This window comes from Meles meles, chromosome 21 (assembly GCF_922984935.1).
Source record: "Meles meles chromosome 21, mMelMel3.1 paternal haplotype, whole genome shotgun sequence".
Classification (NCBI taxonomy): domain Eukaryota; kingdom Metazoa; phylum Chordata; class Mammalia; order Carnivora; family Mustelidae; genus Meles; species Meles meles.
Window position 1 is genome coordinate 1,844,642 of NC_060086.1, and position 12,071 is coordinate 1,856,712.

The 12,071-nt window shown below is 47.1% G+C and overlaps 1 protein-coding gene across 1 annotated transcript in view; it reads left to right on the forward strand.

Annotated features, from left to right (window-relative positions):
- Positions 1-12,071, forward strand: part of LOC123934211 (S-adenosyl-L-methionine-dependent tRNA 4-demethylwyosine synthase TYW1-like) — a 200,662-nt gene that overhangs the window by 22,089 nt on the left and 166,502 nt on the right. The window contains exon 8 of the mRNA XM_045994245.1: positions 11,311-11,428. Within this exon, the coding sequence (XP_045850201.1) occupies positions 11,311-11,428 (118 nt within the window). The remainder of the gene's footprint in view (positions 1-11,310; positions 11,429-12,071) is intronic.

Genomic DNA, 12,071 nt, shown 5'->3' on the forward strand with positions numbered 1-12,071 from the left:
TAGTCACATAGTTTCAAAATTTCATCCCCCAAACTAACCCACTTAGATGCGCCAAAAATAAATCAGTTGGGGGGAACATACCCTTTCAGATGTTTTGCTCTTTACAAAGGATAAAATGTACCTTTACAAATGGAGTGAAGGAAATCCCAGTAAGTGTTTGGACGTGAAAGCTCAGTGTAGCTTCCCAGTTAGCGAACACATGATGTGGCGGGAAGAGATGATGTGCCGGGATTCCATAGTCAAGTTCAGCTTCGTCATCTGTGTTAAATCAGCCTGTGTGCCTCCTGATAGGATGAGTATGGTAAGATGTGTGCAGTATCATCTGTAGACTTCTGTGTCAAACATATTGAGCCTGAATTTAATCGTGGGGAAACAGTCAGACAAACCCAGAATGCGGGATAGTCTTGGAGACAACTGGCCGGACTCTAGAAAGAGTCAACGTCTGGGGTGGCTTTCTGTCTCAGTGCGTAGAGCATGTGACTCTTGATCCCAGGGTCGTGAGGTCAAGCCCTGTGTTGGGTGTGGAGCCTACGTTAAAAAAAAATTAAATTGAAAAAAAAAAAAAGATTTTACTTATTTGGCAGCGGGAGAACAAGCAGGGGGAGCAACAGAGGGAGAGGCAGAGAAGGCTCCCCGCTGATCAGGGAGCCCGATGCAGGGCTTGATCCCAGAACCCCCGGATCCTCTGACCAGAGGCAGACGTTTAACTGACTGAGCCACCGAGGTGCCCCCAGAAATAAAATAGTCAGCATCATAAACACAACAAAACGTGGAGTGAGGACAGTTCTACGGTTTACAAAGACAAATGAAACATAATCAGATGCATCGTACAATCTTTGATCTTGAAGAGAAAAAGCCATTGTCTGGACACTTGAGAGTATTTGGAACGGATTTTTTGAAGTCGATAATATCGGCTCTTCATTAATTCCCTTTGTTGTGATACTGGTATTATAGTTCTGCAGTTCTGTCTTGCCTTTTTTAGGAGATGCATTCACAGTATTTAAGGGTAAAGTGTCATGGTACCGACCACATGCAAGTGGTTCATTCTGCACACGTGTGTGTCTTGTAGGGCATGTGTGTGCGTGTGTGTGTGCGTGTGCTCGCGTGCACGCACGTGGACGGATGCCAGGTAGTGGTGGAGCGAAAGTGGTGGATCTGGGTGGGGGGACTGTGGGTCTGTGGTACCTTTCACCTTTTCTGAGGATTTGAAATAGAAAGTATGAGGACCTACTTTCCCTCCATGCTCCCAGAACAAAACAAGAAAAATCTAATTATCAAATAAATTATAAACTATTTATGATACTGCCGTATAAGACTGTCTCACATTCTTTTTTAAAGATTTTATTTATTTATTTGCCAGAGATAGAGCGAGAGAAAGAGAGAGAGAGAGACAGAGAGCACAAAAGCAGGGGGAGTGGTAGGCAGAGGGAGAAGCAGGCTCCCCACTGAGCAAGGAGCCGGATGTGGGACTGGATCCCAGACCCTGGGATCATGACCGGAGCCAAAGGCAGATGGTTAACCAACTGAGCCACCCAGGCGTCCCCTATCTCCCATTTTTTGCTAGTTTTGAGTTATATATGGATTAAAACATGAGGACTCTAATTTTATACAGGGTGGTCCCGTACTATAACAAATGGTAATTGAAAAAAAAAACAAATTTAACGTTTATTTAATTTTGCCTATTAAACTTTTTCTTTTTCTTTTTTTTTTAAGATTTTATTTATTTATTTGACAGACAGAGATCACAAGTAGGCAAGGAGGCGGGCAGAGAGGGAGGAGGAAGCAGGTTTTCTGCCAAGCAGGGAGCCCACTGTGGGGCTCGATCCCGGGACCTTGCGGCCATGACCCGAGCAGAAGGCAGAGGCTTAACCCGCTGAGCCACCCCGGCGCCCCTAAGATACAAAGTCTTAATTTGGCAGTACAATGCCCAATTTGTGTAATATATATCTAGTCTTACTAACAAACTCAGTTTCTGACTTAATTCAGAGGTGAAATACCCTCCATCTTGTGTGCTCTCTGGTCTGTTTGCCAGCTGCTGTTTTGGATCTGCCTAGACTCTGGGGGACGGACGGGGAGGCAGGAGAGGGAGAAGTAGAAAGTTCTCTCTGTGCTCTCCCCTCCTCGGTCTACAGTTGACTCTTCTCCCAGCAGCACCGTCATTGCTTCTTTGGGGACATTGTCCATGGCGGCCCCTGACCAGTTCCTTGCACAGACCAAGCGTCCTCCGAGACGTGTGCTTCCGATGGTGGCTTTCTCCTTCCTCTGCGCCCCGTGCCTCTGCCTTCATCTCTCTGAAGTCCGTCTCCGTTCTCTGTAGTTCCCACTTGGTCTGCATGAAGACCTTCGCCACCACACCCCTGTCCGCTCCCGCGGGAGACTCCCGAGTTCTTCATTCTAGGAGGACGGGCCGATTCCCGCCGGCAGCCGTGCTCACTCGCTGAGGCAGCTGGTCATTCCCTTGGTGTCTGGACTTCGGGGCAGGAGCCCTGCACTGCTCAGTGATGCCCTCCGAGTGCAGGGCATAGGCGGCAGCTTCCTCGAGGGGCTGCGCCAGAGCCTTTCTCCAGGGGTTTGGGGTAGGTGGGCCCCTACGCCCAGCCTCTCTCTGAATGAGGCAGGTGGGGGCCTCAGACCACCTTCCCAAAACTCCCCAAAGAAGTTTTCAAAAGTCCTCTGTCCTTACCCCCACGTGCTCTACCCTTTCACATCGTTGACGTGAAGGAGGCATTTAAAAAATTTTTGAATATTTGAATTTGGTCTAGTGAACAGACAGCGTATCACCGGTTTCGGGGGTAGAGCTTGTGATCGGTCAGCACGTGCGGTGTGAGGCTTAACGCCCGTCCCCATCCCAAGTCGCTGCTTCTCAGATCGTCCCTTTGAAAACACGGAACTTGATTTGACCCTCCCTTTGAGGTTGGTTTAACTTAATACCCTGTTGACGTGTGTTTAAAAAATCCGAAGAGCGCGGCTCCTGTCCCTGTTCTTCCTCAGTCTCCTTTTCAGAGGAGGCCGCAGTTTACAGTTCGGCAGTGTTTTTCCAGGTGTTTCACTGGCTTGACAAACACACCTGCGTTTGGCCTGACTTTGTGTTTCTGGCTGCACAGCTGGGATCTTTCTGTACTCGCAGGTCTACAGACCGCTTTTCTCCTCTATCTCGATAGCTCTCCAGGGCCAGCATAGAGACCTGCCCACCTCGATTTCACATTTGCGTCGTGGCCCAGGACCGTGTCCCGTAGTGTATTTGGCTCCTGCTGGTTAACATGTAGGTGTTTGAATATTATATAAATTTGTCTCAAGAATAAGTTCATAAAGTTGAAATTTCTGGATCAAAGGGGATTTTATAGTTTTAATAGATACTTCCAAATTGTCCTATAGATAATTGAAGTTATTTTTATTTATTCTTATAGGAGAGATGAGATTTCTCTATATCTTTGCAGCCCACAGGTGTTACCTTGCCAGCCTGACAGGTGAAAAATAATAACCTGATTTTAATTTGTGTTTCTTTCATTTTGAGTCAGATTGAACCGTTTTATTTTCCTGTGAACGATTTCTTTCTGGGTCTGCCTGGTATTCGATAAACCACAAGGTCTGAGGGCATCGTCCCCACGACTGCTTTCACTTCTGACACCAATTGCAAGTCTTGCTGGGGGGCGGGGTTCCTGAAAACCACCCTCAGGTTTGATAATTTGCAAGAAGGACTCACAGAACTCCCTGAAAGCTGTTATCCTCATGGTTGTGGTCTGTTGCTGGGAAGGGGAACAGAAAAATTGGCCGAAGGGAGAGATGCACAGAGCAGAGTCTGGGAAGAACTCATTCATTCTCCAGGACGTGCGGCCGTCTCAGCACCGATAATGTGACGGTGCACCTGGGTGTTGCCAACCCAGGAGGTTTATCTGAGCCTCACCGTCCAGTTTCTGCTGGGGCCAGTACGTAGCCGGGACCGACTCCCTGCCCGTGTGGCTGAACTCTGTCTCCACTGCCTCCCCCGAAACCCCTCGCGGTCTGCTGTGTCCAAGGGGCCCACCGTGAATAGCAGACCTGCTCTCACGCAAGAACTTCCAGGCGTTTAGAAGTTACTTTCCAGGAACTGGGGGCAAAGGCCAGACTTCCCTTTTGGCAGGGCCACAATTTTTAGTACATGCTGTCCTGTATCCATTTTTATATTGGCTCATTTGGCTGCTTCTGTAAAGCTCAGAACCAAAAAGAATTCTTGTTGAGTGTAAAACTCTAAGCTGTAATATCTAGAATTATTACCTCGATTTAAGGTTGCTGAGCGTTCTTATTGGTCATTTTTAAATACTTGCCCGTGTCGCGATGGCTTCTGTCATTTTTGGAAGCTCTGTGTTTCGGAAGCCCTGGCAGAGGGGCTGTGGAGAATGACAAGTGTGTGCAGCGTGGGTTCAGGCCTTGGCCCAGCGAGTGTGTAACTCAGTGATCCGAGGGCACAGCTTAACCCTCCCAGCCTTAATCCCCTTGTCTGTGGAGCAGGGGCCGCACCCTCTGCCTTCCTCACACGTGTGAGTCAGATGAGAACACACGTGACCGTGCGTCACAATCCCAGCCTGACACACACGTCAGAGTGAGAAACGAGATTGCTTAGACATTTTGTACATTTTCCTACAGCTGGCCGGCCAGTCCCTTTCAGGCTTTCTGCTGTTACAATTAGCACTGGTCTGAGACCTTTTTTACTTTAAAAAATGTATTGAAGGGCGCCTGGGTGGCTCAGTGGGTTAATCCGCTGCCTTCAGCTCAGGTCATGATCTCAGGGTCCGGGTCCTGGGATGGAGCCCCACATCGGGGGGGGGGGGGTCTCTGCTCAGCGGGGGGTCTGCTTCTCTCTCTTCTCTGTCTGCCTCTCTGCCTACTTGTGATCTCTGTCTGTCAAATAAATAAATAAAATCTTAAAAAAAAGTATTGATATTATCTTAGGTTATATTTTCCCCACATTGGTACACCGGGTGAAAGCAAATGTATAATTTTATGACTCTTAATGAAGAATCCGAGTAATTTCTCAGTGGCAAAGCTGTCTTAAAACAGGGTAGATTTCTGTGCATGAGATCCCTGATTTTGATAGATTTCTGGATTTTTCCGTTAGGCTAAGAGGAGATATTTAAACTTTATTTGTAGTGAGTGAAGAGTTTGGAATGATTTTTTTCTCTAGCTTTATTGAGGTATGATTGATAAATAAAAATTTTATCTGTTCTGGTTGCACACTGATTTTTTAAGGTATATTATGTGATGATATGTATACGTTGTGCAATGATTACCACAGACAAGTTAACAAGTCCTTCCTTTACAGTCACCTCGTGTGTGTGTGCGTGCGTGTGTGTGTGTGTGTATTGAGAACACTGAAGATCTAATTCAGCAAATTCCAAGTGTACCGTCATTCGTGGGTTCATTTTTTCTGTGCTTTTCATCTTCTGTCCAGTAGAGGGCACTGGAGAGAGCAAACGGACGTTTTGGACAGCTCTGCGAAATTATCTTTGGAAATGACGATTTTGGATTTTATGAACTTTAAGCAATTGATTTATGATGTTTTAGATTTCTTTTAGAAGTTCCTCATGAAGTCATTAGATTTGGGGCAAAAATAAATGTAAATGTTTTTCCAGCTTCCGTGTGACGTGAAAATAAGCAGTGTTTGTTCTTCATTGAATTCAGCTATGGCAGGGTTTCCGCGTGTGTCTCGTGTTTTCATTTTATACTGAACATAATGTCGTAAACTCAGTGGTGGATGGTACTAGTTCTCCTGACTCTTGTCCGGGGCGCGCTCACGTGCCCGAGCTGTTACTGTAGACGAGCACGAGCACCTGTGAGTGTTGGGCCAGAGTGCTCCTGTCGTAGGACCTTTTTTGGAGTAACCGTCCCCGATTCCCACGGAGTCACCCTGTCTCAGCCTGTGTGTCTGTTGGCATTTTACTCGTCATTTTGTTTTCCCATCTCTCAAGTGGGAGATACAGAAGTGACTGCTTGGGAAGTTGTTGTGAAGGCGGAGGTCACTCACGTGCACACTGTATTTTGCTGCCTGCCTTGTGGTGTGGACGTGGTAACTGGGAACCATTTTCGTATGCGATGTCTTGGAAGAGCGTGAGTTTGGTTGACTGGTACACCACCATGTGGGGTTCTGCCTCCCATCTTCCGTAGCAGGATCCAAGATGGTCGGTCCTGGGCTGAAGAAAGTTCGATGAGTCGCAGTGATGTCCGCGAACCAGAGCCAACGTGTGAACGGTTGGGAGGTCAGGAAGGTAGACACACAAGCAGAGGGGTGGCGTGCCGGGGAGCACGGCGTGTTTAGGGAGCTCCTAAACAGTGTGATGTGTCTAGAGTTTCAAGTGGGGGTGGGCAGGTGTGGAGTGAAAGAGAAGGAAGGCGAGGCAGGGGCAAGATACGGGAGGCCTGTTCATTCTCTGCCGTGGGGCTGTGACCTTTAACCTGCAGGCGTTGGGAAGCAGTGCGCTTCGATCGAATAGGACGGGGAGTTTAGGGCTGTGGGGAAAAAGGGTGAGTCCAGTACAGGTTCAGGATATTAGCAGAGATCGAAGTACACATTGGATTGTCTCATTCGGTCCCCACAGGGACCCCGATATCCATACTGTTACCGTCTCCGTTCTACCGTTTTACAGGGCAGGAAGCATGTGTAGAGAAGTACGGCAGTTTGTCCAAAGTGGGGTCAAGGCTAGACTCTGTCTCTCCGTTTCACCCTCCAGGGCAGCAGTGGTTCTTAGAAGAGAATCTAAAGAGTTTCGGTAGGGCTCAAGGAGTTAGCCAGAGCCCGGCAGTTCTCGTTGTTTATTTTTTGTTTTTCTCTTGGTTGTGATTTATAAATGTAGAGCAGAATGTTCCTTTTTTCCCCTGCAGTAAATTAATGTTGTTAAATACTCCCCATAGCATGTTCCGGTTAAGCAGACAAACAGTGATACCAGTATCGTTCGTTTCGGAAATAAATGGTGAATGCTTGGTAATTACTCACCAGAGAAGCATTTCAATTTACAGAGGTATCTCGGTGTGTCCAGTTCTCATTACAAAGTTGCATAGTCCTGCAGTGGAATAACATGCAGCTGTTCTCTTTTCGTTATTATTTTTAAGGATTTGGGTATTTAATTCACCCAGAAACACAGGTGACAGCGCCTTTAAACCAGCCTGCCTTACCCTGGCCTTTGTAGCCAGGAGCGCTGTTACAGTGAGTTCTGGAATGCTTTTCCTTCCTTTCCTTTTTTTGTTTTAAATAAAAGATTTATTTGTGAGGAAGAGAGAGAGCGAGCACAAGCAGGGGAAGCAGCAGGCAGAGGGAGAAGCAGTTCCCCGCTGAGCAATGAGCCGGATGTGGGGCTGGATCCCAGACCCTGGGATCATGACCTGAGCCGAAGCCAGGCACTGCGTCGACTGAGCCACCCAGGCGCCCCTGGAATTATTAGGTCAGGTGATCCAAAATAGAATCACGGGGTCAGAGGAAAACCATTTGACACATCTGGTTAAGGTGCTTTTCAGAAAGTGCAGAAAGCATCCTTAAAACCTAGTCGTCAGAGAAACTTTGAGTCCCATTGAAACCTTGTCATTTAAAAACTGAGCTGTGACAAGTAAGTGGTATATGGGGGTGGAGTCCTTTTTTTTTTTTTTTAAAGATTTTATTTATTTATTTGACAGAGAAATGAGGGAACACAAGCAGGGGGAGAGAAGAGGGAGAAGCAGGCCTCCTGTTAAGCGAGCTTGATCCCAGGACAGTGCAGGACAGACGCATAAGGGCTGGGCCACCCAGGTGCCCCACAGGGGTCCCTTTCTTAAAGAAATAGGACCCTGCAGAAGTGGGGTTAAATTGCAGCAGAAGGAGTTTTAGTTTCAGTACCCAAAGGAGAGTTTTAATCTTGAAAGTTGCCAGGTCTAGAATCATTATGGAGAGTAGTGAGCTGGGCATTTCTCGAGCTAGGACTAGCTGTGCGCACGTTTTGAAGCATTCATTTGTTCGGCCAGACATTGGCTGCGTGCCACCCTGGGCTAGCAAGGCCCCCGGCTTGAGCCAGCTGACGGTATAGGAGAAGGACCTCTCCGGAGAGCCTGGCCACGGCTTCCTGCCTGGCTTGTTGAGGGAGGGAGTCACTGGATGATAAAGCAAGGATCAATAAAATAAACGGATTTAAACAGATTCTTTTCCCCAGAAGAAACGTCTGTATACTTTGGTAATGAAAGACTTGTTTGTGGCAAAACACCTGTTTGGCACCTGGCTAGGTGGAATTTTACCTTCAAATCTTTAACGGATGACTTTTTTTTTTTTTTTTTTTTTGCCTTGTTTATTTCCTAGTTGATAATTGGGATGGTACTGCGGTTTCTGGCATGACAGTATGAAAATGAATTAGCCGATATTGTTAGTATCTTCTTTTTTAAAAGGAAATTAGTACCACTTTTGCTCCCAAGATTATGTAAGATTAATATAGTGCTGTCTGTTTTTAAAGGACTTTTCACTTATTTATAATCATTTTCCTAAATGCCTAGGAAGTTAGCTTATAAGCAGCTTTCTTCTTTGCTTGTCGGGAAGCAGCAGCTTGGAGAGGACGTGCATTTTCTTTCAGGGCAGGCGTGGTGGGTGTGGGGGTTGGAAAGGGATGGAATTACAAGTTGGAGAGGGTTTTTACAGTTGTCCTGTCCTTCGGAGAAACCAGGGCCTTGTGCATGGACTGAGCCGATCTGTGGGAAGTGAAGCTTCAGAACTGGTCACTCATTGTTCAGTGGGGCGTCCGGGGGAGGGAGGAATCAAGGTTGGCCATCCGTGGAATTTTCACTTACTTCGGCTTAGGCTGTGTAACCACCGTACATATGTATGTTTGTTACGTTACTGTATTGGGGGCGAACAGTGAACAGGGTCCGCACCCAGGAGATTAGAATTAGAATTGGAATGGTGCTTTGCCCTTCCCTGGGGACTGTTCTGAACCATGGCCTTTCTTTTCAGAAATAGAGTGTAACTGCTGCGTTCGGAAGGCGGGGGACTGAACTGCCGCAGACAGAGAAGGGTGAATGTTTGTCCTGAATGCTCAAGACCTTTCATCACGGCCTCTGATTGCTTTCCTATCTAAATTTTGTATGTGAATGGTTGAAATGCAGTAGCTACACTTATATTTTCTCCTGGACAACTTCTCTGTAGTGGGACGTGGATGGTACTCCATGACCACCGTGCTAGGAGTCTGCATTTCATAGGGGTCGGAGTGTGTCTTTTTGACCACAAGTGGGTGTCTCTGGAGCTCTGAGTCCAGCTTTGGATTGATGTGGCCGTGGGGTAAGCAGACCAGCTGGTGATGTTTTGTGGAGATGGAGGTTTTGGAGCGCAGACACTGCTACCTCCTGGCCCTTCTCGCGTGGTTAGTGGGGTGCTAGTAACTTGCCGTGCAGTGACCCAGAGACTCGGACTCGCTGTTGGCGTCAGCTCATCTCGCTGTACCACACACTGCCTTTTTAAGCTCACGTCTTTGTTTTTGGATCGGAAATAGACTTAAAACAAAAAAAAGCCAGAGGATTCTTTTATTTTTAAATAATTGTATTTTTATTTTTTTTGAGAGAGAGAGAGCAAGGAAGAGCACGAGAGTAGAGGGGGCAGGGCCAGAGGGAAAGGGACACAGAAGCCCAAGCAGTCTTCCTGCTCAGTGCTGAGCCCAGCGCAGGACTGGATCCCACTACCCTGAGGCTGACCGGAGCCAAAATCAGGAGTCAGGTGTTGAACCAGCTGAGCCACCCCAGGTGCCCCTGATTTTAAATATTTTAAAAGACTAACTGAAACTTCTAAATTTTTTTAGATAAAATACCCAACATTAAATGGATTTTATGATGGACGAGAAAATCATTGATGCTTATTTATAAATTTTTTCAGCTCTATCGGAAAATGTGTAGTTGAGAACTGTATTAACAGAAGCAAAATTGTTCATTAGCTTTGCATTTGGATTATATTTAGTAACTGGGAATGCTGACTTTAGGACAGGTAGAGTTAATTTGGGTTCATTGTTTCTCATTTGATCCCTTTGAGTCTCTAAAGTACTTTTTTACTGACTTCCATTTTGGAGCAAATCCTTGAAGTAACAGGGAAGGTAGAGAAATCAACTTCAAATTTCTTTGGCTTATAAGCCTTTCTGTTTCTTTCTAAAAAATTTATAATCCGTTTTACGTTTTTTGTACAGAGAACTTTGCATGTTCGCAGAAGTAGACAGAATGATACAGTGAGTCCCCGTCGGCTTCAAACACGGACCATCCTCCTGTCTCAGTTGGCTGCCCATTTCAGTCGCCCTGTGGTCTCTGAGGTGTTCCCACTTTTGGGCAGAAAGGATATTACTGTTAGATTTGCTTACTGATTGCTAGGGACTGGGCACTGGAAATGGGTTTGGTGGTGGGGCCGCTGCCAGGGTGAATTATGTTGAATTTCTGCATCTCCTAGTAAGACCCGCTAAGTGTCTCCTCTGAAGGGTAACACAGATGTTGTGTGTTTCCTCGGAATTACTGATAAGCGCTACACCACCTTGTGAAAAGACATTGAGAGAACTTAAAATTATGTGTATATGGTAAGATTTAAAAAGAGGAAGAAATGAGTTCAAAGGGTGAAGGTCATCGTGCAGTCAAGCCACGTGCAGAGAATCCACGACAAGCGTGACGTGAGGCTTTACGTGGTTGTCAGTTTGCTGCTGAACTTTCAGGGGCCACAGTCACAACGAGACACAGTCAGTCTTGTGTTATCCTTCAGATTCTTTTTTTCACTGAAGACGCATTTTCCCCGCAGGATCTTCTAGAAGGAGCCATCAGGGCGACAGGTGGAGTAGTGATTTGGTCTCTGAGCAAACGGCTCAGAGCACTATTTTGGCTTGTTTTGGGGCTTTGCAGTCTTACCAGCAGTCTTACATCTTCCTGAAGTCTGTTATGTATCAGGCTTGGTGCCTGGTGATTTATTTCTTTTAATCTTAACACATCCCTGCTCCCCAGATGCTACCTTCCTCCTTTTCAGGTGAGAAATTGAAATTCAGAGAAATGACTTGATGAATTTCGGCAGCTGTCTGCCCTCAGATTGCTAAGGATAATTGGCAGCTGGATGAGTGGATCGTTGACTTATATTTGGTGGGTGTATGTGTTGGAGTGCGCAGTTACTTTTTTGGAAAGAAAAAAGAAAAATGAGGCTGGCCGTTCTTCGATCGCCGTCTGACTGGGACCATGATCGTTTTGGAGGAGCCCGGGTCTGGGGGCCGGGGTTCGCGAGAGCCCTGTCCTCGCCGCTGTGTGGTCGTGAGTGCTGTGCTGTTACTCTCGTGCCCTTGCCCGTGCTGACTTGTTCTTTTAATTTTCACGCAGAGAGAGAAGGAGCAGCAAGAGGAGAAGAGTGGCTTGGTCAGGAGCTCGGGGAAGAACGGCCCTGGCGAACGAAGAGCTATGATAACCCCCGCTCTCCGGGAGGCTCTCACTCGACAAGGTGCGGATCCTCGGGCGGTGCGGTCCCAGGACGACCCCCACAAGCCTTCTGATTTCATACCTAGACGAGGAAGCCTAAATTGGAAGTGCCACGGGGAAAGCAGGGTTGGGGGTCCTTCTGGGGTCAGCCTAGCAGCTGTGTCATGCGTCACTGTCGAGGAACCCCCTCTTGTTCCCACGGATCACTGGTGTGTGGGCTGCTGGGCCAGCACGTTTCCCCTCTGCTTGGTTTATTGGGTTGTTAGTGTCCGTGTGGCTCGGGTATGCGGACGGAAGATGCCGTCGCGGGCTTCTTTATGTATTGTCGTTTATTAAGTGGAAGTTATTATTATTTTTTTTTAAATTTTTTTTTTTTAATATTTTATTTATTCATTTGACAGAGATCACAAGCAGGCAGAGAGGCAGGCAGAGAGAGAGGAGAAAGCAGGCTCCCCGCTGAGCAGAGAGCCCGATGCGGGGCACGATCCCAGGAGCCTGGGATCATGACCCGAGCCGAAGGCAGAGGCTTTAACCCACTGAGCCACCCAGGCACCCCAAGTGGAAGTTATTAAATGCAGGAAAAAGCTCGTGTTGATATGAGGCTGGATTGAGTTGAAGTGTTTTCTGTAGCATATGTCTGGGGTTCTGTGGTCATCACTTACTAA